This window comes from Peromyscus californicus, unplaced genomic scaffold (assembly GCF_007827085.1).
Source record: "Peromyscus californicus insignis strain IS unplaced genomic scaffold, ASM782708v3 Scaffold_7__1_contigs__length_154581171, whole genome shotgun sequence".
Classification (NCBI taxonomy): domain Eukaryota; kingdom Metazoa; phylum Chordata; class Mammalia; order Rodentia; family Cricetidae; genus Peromyscus; species Peromyscus californicus.
The window spans coordinates 77749944-77765848 of NW_026294595.1; the positions used below are offsets into that span (position 1 = coordinate 77749944).

Below are 15905 nucleotides of genomic sequence, written 5' to 3' on the forward strand. Positions count from 1 at the left end.
AATCTTTCAAGAGCAATCCTGAGTTCAGAAGCCTTCTTTGGCAAGGTCCCGTGGCTTTTCTCCTCTCTAGACACATCATGGAAATTCTTCAAGGGGAAGGCACCTAAAGGCTGCTGCTTTTGGGCCCCATCCAATATCTACCAACCCAACTGGCTCCTGATGCAACTTGCCCTTACAGGGAGCAGAGAAAGTACAGAAAGCTGTAATTCAAGGGCCCTGGTATGGATCATGTTAGTGGTGGGAAAAGTTAAGGAAATTGTGAAACACCCCACCATCAGTATCTTTCCTACAAAATGGTTTTGTTTATTATTTTATGTGCATGAGTGCTTTGCCTGCGTGTATGTATGTGTACCACACATGTGTCTGGTGCCTGCGGAGTACAGAGGTCCAGAGCCAGTGCTTATAACTGCTAAGCCACCTCTCTGCTCCCCTTCCCCATCAGCACCTTTAAGATGCTGTGACTCTCAGTGAACTTTGCCATGGACCTTGGGTGTTAGTATCTGTGGCTGATGCATTGAGTACCAAGGATGTGCTTGATAGCAGCTGGATGGAATTGGTAGGATGTGTGTGTGTGTGTGTGTGTGTGTGTGTGTGTGTGTGTGTGTGTGTGTACAGGTGTGTGTGTGTGTACAGGTGTGTGTGCATGTGTCTGCGTGTTGTGTGTGCACAGGTGTGCACATGAGTGTGGAGGCCAAAGGTGGATGATGTTGGGTGTCTTTCTGAGTCACTGAACCTGGAGCTTACCAATTTGGCTAGACTGACTGTCTAGCAAGCTCCAGGGAGAGACTCTTGGATCTGCCTCCCCAGTGCTGGAATCGTTAGCTCCCATGCTATGAGTAGCTTTTTGTGTAGGTTCTGGGGGCATGAAGCTCAGGCCCTCACTTGTGCTCAGCAATATATCACTAACTGAACCATCTTCTCAGCTCTCAGTAGGTCTGAGGCCCTGGCACATTTAAGCCTCACTGTTTTAAAGAAGAGACAAGGTCTTCATTTTCTCCTCATTCCTCAGCAGGGCTAACAGCCACAGAAGCCTGCAAAGGATGCTGTTGAATAAATGAATCCCCTCTGGAGGCCTCATTTTCCACCCAACTTTCTTTGATGAAAATAGGGTTCCATATCTCTCTTAAATGCAGTGCTCAAAGCAGAAAGGCTCCTGCCTCCTAACAGGATTAGAGATGGGCTATTAGCTTTAGGAAGACAACACACATTATGGGCCTGTGCGGCCGTTAGCCACCCTTCAGCAGAGTGGCAAATCTGTTTTCAATTATCAAATCAGGACACAGTAATTTATGGCGTCCATGAAGCTGCTTTCCCGGTGAGAGGCTGGTTTAGCCAGATCCTGCCTGTCCCTGTTTGCCTGTTGCTAGGGTGATGGCTGGCCTGGAGACAAGAGGAGGAGAGGCCAGGAGGAGACAGGGAACCGTGTGGGATAAGATGCCACAATGTGCAGACTCTAACTGCTCTCAGGGACAGCTGAGATACTTGGGGAGGGCCTCCCACATCAACAGCATCGGGGACATCTCCATGGTGACATCTGCAAAGCTTATGGACTGTATACGTGATACATCCTAGGGTTTGGAATCAAAGGCTGATTCCAAACAAAAGGAAATTCATATTTAATTGAGCAAAAATAATCCAAGAGAAAACAAGCAAGCCAAGAGGAAGAATAAAACCTCTTTGAAGGGCTTCCCCAACTTACATATTTAAGTTGAACTAAAAATAAACCTGTTTCTATCTAGTCATAGGAGCTCAGAGGAGATCTCTTAGATTTCCCCCAGTTTGGGTTCTGTATGTGGTCAGTGCTCATGACTAATATTTTCGTTATGCTCTCGAAGTATGTGGGTAGCAACGCTGTGACTTGAGTGAGCACTTTAATTAGTTCCAAGCACAGTGAAAAAGCATTACTTGGTTTCTGCAGATGTTGAGAAAGCCTACAAAGACTGTGCTGGGCACTGGAAATAGTTGCTTATTGCTTCTCAACAACAACAACAACAACATCGAAGTGTACAATTCTTTCCAGACTTCTCAGAACCTGAGGTATTTGGAGGGAGGCTGTAAGATGATTTAGAGACAAGCCAGGTTAGCAAGAAGACTAACCTTCCACGAGGCAATCACAAAGGATATTTACGAAAAGCTTAATGTCTGCAGCAGACACTTGGGGAAGAAATACAACGAATCTTTCAAGTGTCTGGGAAGGAACATAGACTTAGATTTTATTTGGAGTATCTGGATTAAAGTTCACATCTCCTGTTGCTAGGGTAACTATGGTTCTGCATTGCACATTGGGTAGCATTCTAGTGGGAGGCTAGTTATAAATTAATTAAATATATACATTCCTTAAATAACTTCCTGAATTTTGAGCCTTTGTTAAGGTGGAGGAGAGGGGCTTCAGGGATGTGAGGAGCCCATTTGCCCGTTCTGTGGTGCTAAACATACTCTCTTGCCTAGGAAATTTCATCATTGCTTCATAAACCTCACTGTGATAAAGATTTTCCTAGGCAATGCCCTGAATCACTTCAACTGAAACTTTCAGAAAACACAAAATAACAACCTTATGGAGAAACAAACAACAAAACAAACAGAAGACCCATGCCAAGTTTGAGCAAAGATTCTAGAAGGTTCTATAAGCTTTCAGTGGTCAAAGGAAGAAGACCATTCTTAATTTGTTATACAGCATTTTGTGAATCATGAAGGAACTTAGTAAATGCTTGTTTAATGAGCCAATGGCTGAATATATACTTTATAGGACTTCCCAGTGACATATTTCATAATTTTATCAGATAGTCACCATAGGGTTTAACCACGGAAAATTTAAGAACAGTAGGATTCTACCACTGTTTCAAAGGAGGGACTGTGGTGTTTTATTTCTATGAAGAATGGGGCAGAGAAAGGCTTCTTAAGCTATGACATGCACAGGACTCTCCAGGATCTAGTTAAAGTACAAGCTCTGATGCAGGAAGTCTGGCCGGAAACCCTGTATGTCTAACAAGCCCCAGGTGCCAAGGCTACGATCGGAGCACAGATAGAAAGCCCAAGTTACAGCACCCCTCAAAGTGGAAAGCTGAAGGGGTTCTCTCTTACCTTCTCCTACTGTTGACAGCAATGCAAACAGCAAGAATCAGAGCCAGTGCCAGGAGGGATGCCAGGATGATGAGCCATTCTGGTGAGAGTGAGCCAAAGAGCATACATGAGCCTCACAGACATACTTTATGAAATAAAGAATGCAACTTAAAAATTGCTCTCCTCTAAACAAAACCCCGGTCAACTCTGGAGAGCGATCTGACCACCAGGCACAGCTGGAATAGTCTAAGACAAGCTTTACTGTAGATGATCCATCCAACAGGCTTCTTGCATTAATCTTTTATCAAGTTAGTCAAGTCCTGCCAGGACAAAAATCTTTCCAAAAACATATCAAACAGCCTGTTGAAGCCTGTATGTGTTTTTGGTGAAATGTTAAGTAGATTAAAGGAAACTTCTATTTCTCTTGACAGAAACATTCCATGTCTATGTAAGAGCATCTGCCTTACATATCATTCAAAACAAAGATGGAACTCATAATTTAGTGGACAAAGGACGTTCTGATGGCGAGTGTTAAAGTAGATTTCTACCCTCATTCCAGTTATTCGGCTCCACTTGACAGCAGATCCCAAAATACTCATGCTTTTTGATTTAGAAGTTATACTTCCAAGTTATAGGAGCTCAATGTTGGCTGTAAAGATGTCCATCGTTGTGCTTTTTATAACCATGAAAGTTGAAACTGACCTAATGTCCAATGGTGAGGGATTAGATAAATAAGTCAGGATATATCCATTTTGTTATGTGCTATAATCAAGGGAAAGATATTTAATGAGAGAGTGGAACTGACCAACAGAGAATGTTCACTGCACAGCATACAGCAGTTTTTAAATAAATTACTTTGAAAAAAACTATTAGGAAGAACATGCTAAGATGGTAACTTAAATACTTTCAGGAAGTGAGAGAGTAAGTGACTTGCATTTCCATCCATTTGCTAAGTTGTATTTCCTACAGTTTATTTGATAATTGTGCACCACTTGTGGAGGAATGCAATATTATGCACATATTTTAAACTCAGGCTTCAATAAGACTGACAAGTTAAATTAATTCAGTTGCAGATGTATGCAGTAAATGAGGGCTTGACAAAGAAGACAGACAGAGAGTTGTTGGTCACCGTCCACTTCTCAGAAGTCTTGTTTTCCTCCTCCATCAGACTGTGCATCCTCTTTGGCTCACCTCAAGGAAGTAGAGGCACTGTTGGGATGACGCCATGTCTGTTCTTTGCCTCACTCTGCCTGACCTCCAGCACTGAGTGGTCTACACTCCTTTTCACTACACTGGGATTAATCCACTTGCTTGAATCCAGCCTGTCCACCCCTGCCTACTCCTCCCTAAAAGTCCACTCCCTCTTTCTACATGTTCTGCCTCCTCAGGTGGCCAGCAAGCAGAGGGAAAGGAGTAAGGCCCACGAGGGAAGCTGCTTTGGAGTTCCCCCAAAGAAAGAGTTAAAGGGGGTAATTTATAACATTAAGAGAAACTTCCTTTATGGAATCCCCCCTTTACACATGCTCAGTTTCAACCCCAAGCTAAAAGAAGAAATTGAATCAAATGCTAAATCTTGCAACATGGGACAGCCAGATGTCAAAGTTCCCTCCCTGCACATGTAATACTTTCTAAAAAGTTTCCTCTGGCTGAATTAACAGACTGTTCCTCAAGGAAAAGTAGTTTGGGGAGCAGAAGAATGTTTTCACTCCACCCAACACAGACAGTCCAGTATCTCCTCCCTGCCTGCCAATGCAAAGGGAATTACGCATTTCATCTCCAGTCCTAGAAATATAGGAGAAACTGGGTTGAGATAGGAAGGACCTGGGCGTGCCATGGATCTTCTGCATGATCATTCATGTGGGAAGGATGCTTTAGTAACTGACATACCAGTTCTTTGAGGAAGGCCTCAGTGTGAGCTCATCCAGGACAGGAGGGATCTAGGGGGGTAAAAGAGAGGGCTCCCTCCTTTCCTACAAAGATGGTATCATAATTTTGTTTCTCCTTAAGCTTGCAAAGAGGTGCCAGACGTGCGTTTGAAGAGGTCTCTCCTAGGACATGCTGAGAATCTTACTGTAACTATCTTACTTTTGCTGCATGGTGTGAAACTCACCTGGAATCTGAGGTCTCCTCCCAGGACCAGGAGTTGAGTTGGCTCCACCGTCTTGACTCTCACTTGAGTGTCCTAAGGGAAAAAAGCAACGAGCTCTTTCAGCTCAGGTTTGGAATGTATAGCCAGGAGTTCCTTCCAGAGCGTTCTCCTGGGCTACCCTCCAACCACTGCCTCACTAGACACTATAAATAGATTCAAGACACAGACGTTTATAAAGTGTTAGGCAAAAGATATTATCTCTTTCCTCACCTCCCAAGAAAGTTCAGTGTGACTAAGCTAAGGCTTACAAATTTTATTTTTGTTTCAAGGAACAGTGATGGGCAGTGTTTGAACTTGAGCTCCAGTGTTGGTCGACCATGAGTTTAGAACCTAATTTATCAGCAACTTGTGCCAGGCTAAGGTATCATCTCTGACCCTCTGTTTTCTCACTTATAAAACGAGGATCATAACAGAAACACCTTCATTGTTGTCTTACAGAGGCTTAAAGAAGTATATGATAATAGTAGTTGTGTATAGTTACAATGTTCTGTGTTTAAGAGCTTGCCTACAATTTGTGGTCCTGTAGACCAGCAAGACTCCATCACTAGAGAGCCTACTACCAATACAAAAATCTCAAGCTTAGCTCCAAACCTCCAGAAACAACATCTTCATGTTAATAATATCCCTAATGTATTCATTTGCTTCAGAAAGTCCAAAGTGAATCTAAAAATCACATGCATTGTGCTAGTTAGTTCTTTGTCAACTTGATATAAGCAAGCCTGGGTCATCTGTGAAGAAAGAACTTTAATTGAGAAAATGCCTCCATCACAACACCTGTAGGCAAGTCTATGGGGGAATTTTCTTGATTAATGATTGTGATGGGAGAGCCCAGCTCACCAGGTAGTACCACTCTGGACAAGTGGTCCTGGGTAGTATAAGAACTCAGGTTGAGCAATTCATGGGGGAGCAGTCCATAAGTAGCTCTCCTCCATGGCTTCTGCTTGAGTTTCTGCCTCCAGGTTCCTGCCTTGACTTTCTTCAGTGGACCATGACTCAGGATATGAAAGGCAAATAAAGCTTCCGCCTCAAAGAAAGGTTTGGTTATGGTCTTATCGCAGCAATAGGAGGCAAACTAGGATGAATATTTATAGGCACTAATATGAACACTAATATTGCTTTGAGGGAGGGGGGCACTGGCTTTTTCTGTCTATAAATAAAAGGTTACTAGAGTCTAGGCTAATACAGTGAAACATAATAGAAAAAATGCTTTCTACTGTTAAAAGACAAAATAAGGAAATGAACAAAAAGCTCAACTTGGAAGGAAGCATTGGAAGACAGACAGTCTATGAGTCAGAATTCAGATGCCTTTTTAAAACGAGGAAGACATCACATTTCAAAAGAAACTTCATGGTGTTCTGTTTTCTTTCTTCCTTTACTCTTTGCCCCTAAATAGCAACCTGTTTTGGAATCTTAAAGTCACCAAGGGGAGAAAAACCCAGGCAAGACTTTTTGACTAGCCCATTGACTAGGATGACTGGGCTTAGAAGAAAATACTTTCTGAGAGAGTCAAACTTTAGATTCTGCAGAGTGGACACTAAAATCTAACTATATAGGATGGCTTCAGCTTGTAGAGTTGGGTGCTCTGCTAGAGCTCCCATAGAATGGAAACAAGTAATTTCTGTACTGTTTCCACAGCCCCCAGACTATTCTGAGAGTGGCCTCTGCTTCACAGATCTCAAAGAAGTCTAATGTAATTTTTCTACCCACCTGCCAGTGTCCTGGCAATGGGCAGGTTTGTGCAAGCACAAGTCATGACGTATCAGCCATCCAGACTGGAGAGCTTTGGCCTTGACAACCACTGTAAAGGTAAAGTCACTCCCACTGGTCTCTTTTGTCTGACTCACGGCAGCCTTTGATATTTGAAAGGGAGGCCATTAATAGATCATAATCTATTTATTTTCCTTTTCCAAAGAAGTGCTCCCAGCAAGGAAAGATCTAGGTGTGTGCACAGGATGAAACCTCCTGTTGGAACAATGGATGCCTGCAGAGGAGCCAGAGGAAAAAGACCAGTTCCCACCCACCTGATTCTCACTTCAAGCGAAAGCCCAAGAGGATGGGCAGAGACAGCAGGCTTCCCTTGCACCCAAGAGCTCCGTATCCAATCAGGGTAGAACGGGCCTGGAGAACAAGTTCTGCAAGGCAGGACACTAGGAACACCAGTTTGGAGATGGAACCCAACCACAGACGTGGGCACAGAGACCATTCAGTTGGCTTCAACGGTGAGAAAAAGCAGTGGAGAGTGGAGCACACAAGGCAGCTGAAGGGGAGGGGCTTAGATCAACTCAGACCCTGATCCAGTTTGTATCCGGATAGGGCAAGATTAGGCCCTTCCCTCGAGCTTCTGTGTGCAGCCTCTGTGGCTGGTCCACAGACCACACTCCCAGTAGTAGGGGCCTCTTGGCTTTGGAGCTATGCCTTCAAATAGTAACCTTTTATGTTCTCAATACCTTGTGTTCCACACAAAACCTAGATTACTGAGCTAGGTGACATGATCTTTGTTTTTACTGACAAGAAAACAAAAGCTGGAGAAGACCTTAGCTGTGCTAAGGACCCGGTGAGCTTGAAACATCTTTCTCTACTTCAGGATCATTTCTAATGAACCCTAGACCCCAGAGCTCCTACATTTAAGGGCTGTTATCAAAGCCATCATGTAAATATCCATCCTCAGGTTTGCTTGAACCCAGGAGGCAGCGCTCGTCCCAAACTCAAGCCCGTAGCATAGAATGCTAATTTATATGCATTTCCTGGCTCCTGTGGACCACATAGATTTGTGATCATCAGGAGCTCGTGGTAGGAAGTGCTTAGAGAGCCTCTCTGTAACCCCAGCATTAGGGATTAGAAGTAAGATTGCCTCATGTCAGATTTTGCTGCCTGCAGTAATGTTTTCAGGGGTTGATCTGAGTCACAGCCAACAGCAATCTATTTAATAATGCATGTCTGGCAGTAATTATGGTCATTATGGAATTTTCTTCCAGACCAGACTTAGGAAAGGCAATATGAGACCCCAGGCCTGAAACCTGGCTCCACCACTCTCTGGTCATATCAACTTGGCAAACTGTTTACCTTCTCTTACCTTTCCTTAGTCTCCTCATCTGTAATAAGGAGATGATAATAGTGTTTTTATATATTATAGGGTTTGCAAGGTAATTAGATGAGTTAATAGAAAATGAACTCTAAACTTTGGCATTGGGCTTACTTACCCTACTGAAATATTAATTTCATGTAGTTCAATGTGTACAAATGAAAAGTTTTGCTTAATTTTTCTGACACACAGTAAATTCTGAAATGCTAGCTGCTTTATCAGGTGCCAGGAATTGTGCTAAACACTTTCTTGGTATTCATTCTGTCATTGGTCTTTAAAGAGCACCCTGTGACACTATCTCAAGATTATCAGCTAAGACACTGAATCTCAGACCCTGTGATCATCTTGCTCAATTTATAGCTAGAGGAATGAGAATCAAACCAAGCGATTTTATGTTGAAAGAGTTCTCTTAGTTACTCTGAAATGGGGGCAATGGTAAATGGGGGTTGTCCTAGTTAGGGTTATTACTATTGCTGTAATGAAACAACATAACCAAAACCAAGTTGGGGAGGAAAGGTTTATCTGGCTTACATATCACAGTCCACTGAGGGAAGCCAAGATAGGAACTCAAACCTGACTGGAGGCGGGAGCTAATGCAGAGGCCGTGGAGGAAAGTGGTGCTTACTGGATTATTCTTTGTGGCTTGCTCAATATGTTTTCTTATAGAACCCAGGGGCACCAGCCCAGCAGTGGTGCCAGCCACAGTGTGATAGGCCCTCCCACATCAATCACAATGAAAATGCTCCATAGGCTTGCCTACAGCCGGATCCTACTGAGGCATCTTCTCAGTTGATGCTCCCTCCTCATCAATGACTCTAGTTTGTGTCAAGTTGACATAACACTAACCAGCGCAGAAGTACTGTGTGAATTCTTCCAGACCCTTTCAGATGGAAGCTCCTTTTCTAGAGTGCTGTTTCTCAAAGTGTGAGACCCATCCCAGCAGTATCAGGGTGACTGGGAATTTATTAGGCATACAGATGCTTGGGCTCCACCCCAGACATACTGAATCAGAAACTTCAGGGTGGGGTCCAGCAAAGTGACTTAATAAGCCCTCTCTGTGACTGAAAATACATTTTTTTTTTAAGTGTGAAACAATTCTCTAGGGACACTGACTCATGCTTTATTAGCAATCATCAGGTTCAGTGATTATAATAGTAAGTGACTAAACATTTCAAACTCACCATCCACTCCAGATCCATGGGTCACAGTGAAGGAAGGCCCCCTGGGGTCCATGGTCAAGTCTCCATCTCCTAGAATAATAGGCAATAAAAAACGTCAGTACTGTGTGTCACTCACACATTTCCATGGGTTTGTTTTCAGAAAGACATCGTCTGCTAACAACGAAGGGGTCACTGCTCACATTTAAGACACTGATGAGTGGGCTAGAGCCTTAACCAAAATGAAGGAGACTGAGTCGGCACAGGCCATCCTGGAAGACCAATTACTTTAGGGTGTGGGTAGAAACCCAAGAGCATAGCTAAGGACTATTCTGGGGAAAATAGTATGATGCTTCCACAGGGCTGGGTTTTGAATGGGACACTTCTTAGTATGGATAAGGGTTTTAATACTGGAATATGATCACTTAAATAGGTGGACTCTGGCACAAACAACGCAGCATGAAAGAGGTTTCTCTGTGTCTGAAACAAAAGAATCTTAGGGATGAATGAGGCAAAGACTCAAAAGGAAAAATAAATTATCCAGAGAGGAGAAAGGTCAAACTTAAGTGAAAACAACAACAACAACAACAACAACAAAAAACAGTGAAATAATGTGAATGACGTAGAGCTGGGGAATCTCAATTGGTATTTTTTTTTTCAAAAGCTTTGCCTGCATTTTCAAAAATTACTGTTATGATCCCATCTTCTCAAATATCCATCACCAGAAAATCTTAGATTCTCCATATGGGAAACACACGCAGAGAAGAAGGGTTCCTAAAGTTGGTAGAGATCATTACAAAGGTACCTAGAAAGAGAACACAGTGAGCGGCTCATCACCATTCCCTGGGCAGGAGAGGGCTGCTTGTAACTGCTCCTAACTTTATGAGAGAGACAGCTTTTTTCCTCGGATAATGGCTATAATAACAGACAATAGCACTTGCCGGAATGCCACACTGAGAGTCCCACCACCAAAATCACCATTTCCAAAGCCGTCACCATCACCAGGCCCATCACCGCCACTACCGTTGCATGATTCAGTGCTTTACATTAAGTGTACAGATTGAGAAAGATGTATGGACAGAAATATACTTTGTGAGTCTTCTGGAAGAGAACGGGGAATGAGAGTCAGGCCACTTACTCAACACTAAAGTCACAGAGAACGGAAGGAAATCCAGACACCACTGCCTTTCTGACATTGATCAGATGGGATCAGTCCCTGTGCGTACTAATTTGGTAGAAAGCATTTTATTTGCTAGCAATTAGACTCTGCAAGCCACCTAAGGAACTACAGCTAAGATTGCCATTTCAAATTGAAATCCATTAAGTTGCATGACGGAGGATGGGGTCATTTAGCATGGGAACATTGGTGGCACTCCTAGATTTGATTGCTTCTGTAGGAATTAACAACAGCACTTGGAGGTTTGAATGAAGAAAGAAGATTATTAATTAGGACACTACGTAAAAGCCTGCGGAGTGTAAGGGGGCTTGGGCTTGCCAATACTGCTGAAGGGTATTTTTAAAGCTCCTTTTCCTGAAGCCCTGGAGTGGAAAAACCAAAGGAAATATGCCATGCATGTGACATCCTGGGTTTTCTTTCCCTCTATCAATCAGAACTTCACCACGGCCGTCTGTTCTACACATGTTTCTCATGAGACCATTTTCTTGTCTTTTGGGAGAGTGGAGGAGGTAGGGTCTTTCTACAATGTGTGTGTGTGTGTGTGTGTGTGTGTGTGTGTGTGTGTGTGTGTGTGTGTGTGTGTATTTAAGGTTATTAGTCACTAATGGGTTAGTGATTGAGTGGTAAGAGGTACCTGGACTCTTGGCACTAGTGGGAGTAGTAGATTCTTAGTCACAGAAAGTGCTTTGTACTATTCCTTTCTACAGTGTTAGCTTCTTAATACAAACAAAGAAATGCAGAAGAGAAGTAAAGAGGATTGCCTATGGGAGAGAAAGATCTCATTCTTGATCCATGTCAGACTTAGTAGAACAAGTCATATGTTTACAATTACAATAAAAGTGAGGATCCCAGTTTATTAACAGTAAATCATGAACTTTGAAGCACACCGTAAATAGAAAAAGGTTTACACACCAACCCTTCACCAAAAATGAAATGAACCAGTCCATCACCAATTAAAGATCATTTCAGAGCAAAGATACTAGTATATGAAAATCATTTGAATGTTTGATTAAGCTTTACCAAATAGGCAGAATATGTTAGCTGAATTGAATAAAATTGCTGATATTAAACTATTTTGATCCACAAAAATATCAGTTTCACATGGTTCACGTTAATATATCTCAGAATGAAGAAAAGACAAAGCAAGAAAAAGAGAAAGCCAAGTCACAAAAAATAAATGGAGATTACACCAGGAAATGGAGGCATTATTTTATCTCAAATAAGTCCAAGTTTGCTGGCACTAGAATTGATGACCAATGATGAAAACTATTTCCATGGCAAAACAAAATAATAATCTAATCACAACCTGCACATAAAATATCCCCTATGATAGGAAAAACATATGTTGTTTCTCCAGAGGAGCAGACCAGATGACAAATGGCCAAATTACCTGGTAAGGAGCCGTCAACATTAAAGTTGGAGTCTGCAGCAACAGTCACTTCAGTTTCTCCAAAGACCCCAGTCTTAGCAGGGGTCACCGGGGTGAGAGTCCCATTTTCCATTGTGTCTGGGTAGTGAGGAGTGTAGCTTTCCAGAGAAGTAGTTGCGTCTTTGGGAAGGCTTGAACCTCTTCTTCCTTCTTCACCACCACTCCTAGCTGCGTGGAGGTGGAGTCAATGACAAGCCCACACCTGTATGGTCACCACCCACCATGTGCTTGTCTTCGGGAGGCAAAGTTGCAGAGACAACTTTCTCCTTGTTCTCCAAGACCCAATGCAAATGGGACTGAACAAAAGCGATGTTGTACAAAAGACACCAGCCGGATAGCACTCAACAGAAGAGATTTGGGTGACTACTACCCAGAAGGGGCATTGGTTACAAGATTTGTCTGAGTCATCAAGGGGAGGTTAATCCCACTGTGACCATGAACTCAACTCAGGTACTACAGGATTTTGAGCTTTTTTTTCTCAATTGGATCTACCTCTGAGGAAGGGGAAGAAACAAACCATTGGAGGGAAAGATGAAACCATTCTGTCTGCAACTGGAATAATAAGTTCAAGATCCAAAAGACCTGAGTTTACTGACTTAATTTCTTCCCTGTGCCAGAAGGGTATTGCTTCTTAGTCACCAAAACCATGGAATTGTGGTCCAGAAGACAAAATAGAAATAATATTAAGGTAATAAATATCAGGGAAATCTTATAGAAACAATAATCATTTTCAAAACCAGGTTACTAATTTAATAGCTTTAAGATTCAGCAGAAAAGCTTGTATGTAATGTGCACTGGCTTCTGAAAGGTCTATAAAGCAGAAGAATCAGAGACCACCACCAGACACACCTTTTAATTAAAATTAACATATAAAAAGAAGCAATGGATGCACCACCACCAAAGATGCCGCAAAGTACCCATAACTTATTGATTTCTGCTAAATAGCCAAAGCCAGTTGATTTGACTCTTACTGCTAGATGGCAGGATAGAAGTTGTTGGGTGCTCTTTGTCTTCTTCCAGTTCTTCATGTGATGTAGAGAAGTTCTGAGAATAACTCTGTGCTGTTTCAATGAGGGATGGAGCTAGTGTTATTTAGGAACCATGATACAAGTCCTTTGTTACCCACTTACAAGAATGATCTAGCTATAGGATAGCAGATGGACAGATACAATGGGAGGATGATATTTGTGCCCTTCATCATCTGCTGATGGATAGAAATATTCAGAAAAATTATACTTTGTCCCTAGTTAGCTTCTTTGCCTCTCAGTGAAGTTCCAAAGTGAAGTCTGAGCCAAAGCTTTGCTCTCCCTGGACCACCCTGACCCAACCACACCAAGGATCCCAGAATAACAAAAATCACAGAGACGTGGAAAGTGGTGCTGTCGTTTCAGTTTTCCTTCGACCATCAAGATTGCCAAGTTGTGGACAAAGAAGTTATAAGGAAAACAGTGCTATGTAGTGAGTGTGTCTGTGAACACAAAAGAAGCAGCTCAGCTCTAGAGCAACTTCACAAGGAAATACATGACTCCCTTGTAGAGAGCATTGCGTTTCAGCTACTACTTTATTAGTAGGCCTGTGATCTCGCCTGTTACAGGGTTTCTCTTCACTGCACCAAAGAAATGCCTGCCTCAGCAAACACAGGGCCCTCAGTGACATGTATCAATTTGAGACTGAATCACTGCCCATATCTGAAATCACTTAGACTGTTTTGAGTTCTTTTCTTTTGTATTCTTGAAGTACTGAGTGACCTCTGAGGCGCAGGTGCAAAGACTCCATAAAATACACCCATCAACCATGTCCGCCAACAAATAAATATAACCAGGAGAGAGACATTCCCCAAATCCCAAACCCAACATCAGAACAAAGGCTAACAGTAACACAAAATGGAAATACAAGTCCTGTGTTGGCAAGGGTCATTTATAGGCTTATTTATGTCTCCTTTGATGCCTCACACTGTGTTGTTTACATTGATGGCAGTCAACACGTGCCTGCTGGCCTTTTTTCCTATGCCTAAAGGGCTCCTATAAGGGACTCTGCCCATTATGTATAGCAAGCAGTGAAATGAGGCCTTCTTAATTTGGGGATTTCTTTGATATTCTGCCAAGAATTTATGAATTTGGGTTCATAAATTTGGGTTGATCCTTGGGCTATCCTTATACACATGGTGAAAATTAAGGATACTACAATTTTCATATTTCTTCCTGGCAGATATTTAATGATAAAAAATATGTTAGCAAATGACTCTTTTTGATTCCAGGGACTCCACCACCTTGGTCAATTATTAACAACATACCTCACTCCTCCTCTCAAAGCTAAATGTGATTTCTCTATTCACTCTGATGATCTGTCCCTCATATTACACAATCATGAAAGAAGCCTTCCTCCTTGACTGGAGGAAGAGTGGGAATCAAAAAGAGTCTATTAAAACATAGAGTAACCACTCTACTAGTGATGGTCTTTGGTGTCACTCACATGAAGAGTTAGAGAAGAAAAATGGAGATGAATTAAACCTCCATAACCTTCTATTAATAAAAAGCCATCGACTCTGGAGGGAACCCTGAATAAAGATAAAGTCAGGTTTAAAGAACCCCCATAAGAAAGACAGATGATAAAAACAGATTCACTCCCTAGCTGAGCTGAGCCACCTAGCAAAGACGGCCCATTCTGCCACCAAATGTGACATCTTGACCAACGTGAGCAGATGTGAAGTAGGAAGACAGGTCAACAAAGGGGCTGGGTGTCATTATCCTTACAAGTCGTCACTGAAAGTGGTCCTGTGCTGTTCAAGTCTTCCAGCGAATGGGTATTTGGAGTTGCAGTAGGCTGAAGGGTTGGACTATGACTGGAATCCGTATCTGAAGGAATTAAATCAGTGTTACTGCCTTATTCCCTATGCCATTGCCCGAGGGCCATTTGCCTTATAGCCAAGACATTTTTATATTCAGCCTGGAAAGACGAAATAAACAGGTTCACATGTCAAGAACTGGGATAAAGGACTGTTTCTTCAAGAATATCACAGGATATAAATGGTTTTCATTCTAGGGTAGAGCTAGATGAAAGCTATCACACTTTTGATTGTTTTGTTTAGTCTGAAAGGAAGTTACATGGGTACACGATGAGGCTCGGGGACAAAGGGACAGAAATGTACCCCATGTGTGACTTGTTTCATTCCAAGACAGACCAGCACAGTCAGACATATGAAGGCAAATGACACACACAAGCATCATGTTGTCGCCTCCTGCTCACCAGGTCAAACAAAGCAAAACAATACCAACGAAAAAGTTTTTAAACAGCCATTGGATTCCCTTATTCAGTTATTTCTGTTCTTTTGTTTTTGCTTCACAAACTAAACACAGAAAACAAAAACAAAAACATATACACATTACTCAATATAACTACATTGAGGAACAGGAAGTACCCATAGACAAACAAGAATCTTTCTCCCCATAAATACAAGAAGGAAACATCTTGGGAATTCTGATTATAGTGTTGAGTGGTGAAAAATTTCCCTGAAGTAATTAAAAAGGTTGCTCTTTCTGATGGCTATCACAGATCTATTGTGGGCTGGAATAACAAGTTCAGAGTGAGACAGAGGCCACACAGTCCCTAAGCACCATCAATACTGCTAACTCTACAATTTTCTCAATCCGCCCACACCGCTGCCTCTGGGGAGATCGAATCAGTTCCAAATGGCTCCAGTGGGAAGCACTGGGATGTGGGGCACCCACTTTGGGACTCCAGCCTTTACATGCTAAAAGCAAAGACAGACAAGATCTCTGTTAGAGAAAAAATGTGTGGCTGATTCTACCAATGGGATTTCAAAGAAGAAAGGCCAGTTATCCATGTTCAAA

General features: G+C 42.4%; 1 protein-coding gene across 2 annotated transcripts in view; it reads right to left on the reverse strand.

The window, feature by feature from the left end:
- The window catches only part of Cd44 (CD44 molecule (Indian blood group)), an 88578-nt gene that overhangs the window by 7724 nt on the left and 64949 nt on the right, over positions 1–15905 (reverse strand). Inside the window, exons 13-18 of one of the 2 annotated variants that reach the window (XM_052724714.1) lie at positions 14808–14909; positions 13026–13115; positions 12016–12222; positions 9473–9541; positions 5171–5242; positions 3082–3160 (exon numbers count right to left, since the gene is read on the reverse strand). In XM_052724714.1, coding sequence (XP_052580674.1) covers positions 3082–3160; positions 5171–5242; positions 9473–9541; positions 12016–12222; positions 13026–13115; positions 14808–14909 — 619 coding nt within the window. The remainder of the gene's footprint in view (positions 1–3081; positions 3161–5170; positions 5243–9472; positions 9542–12015; positions 12223–13025; positions 13116–14807; positions 14910–15905) is intronic. The other variant, XM_052724713.1, reaches the window with a different exon arrangement.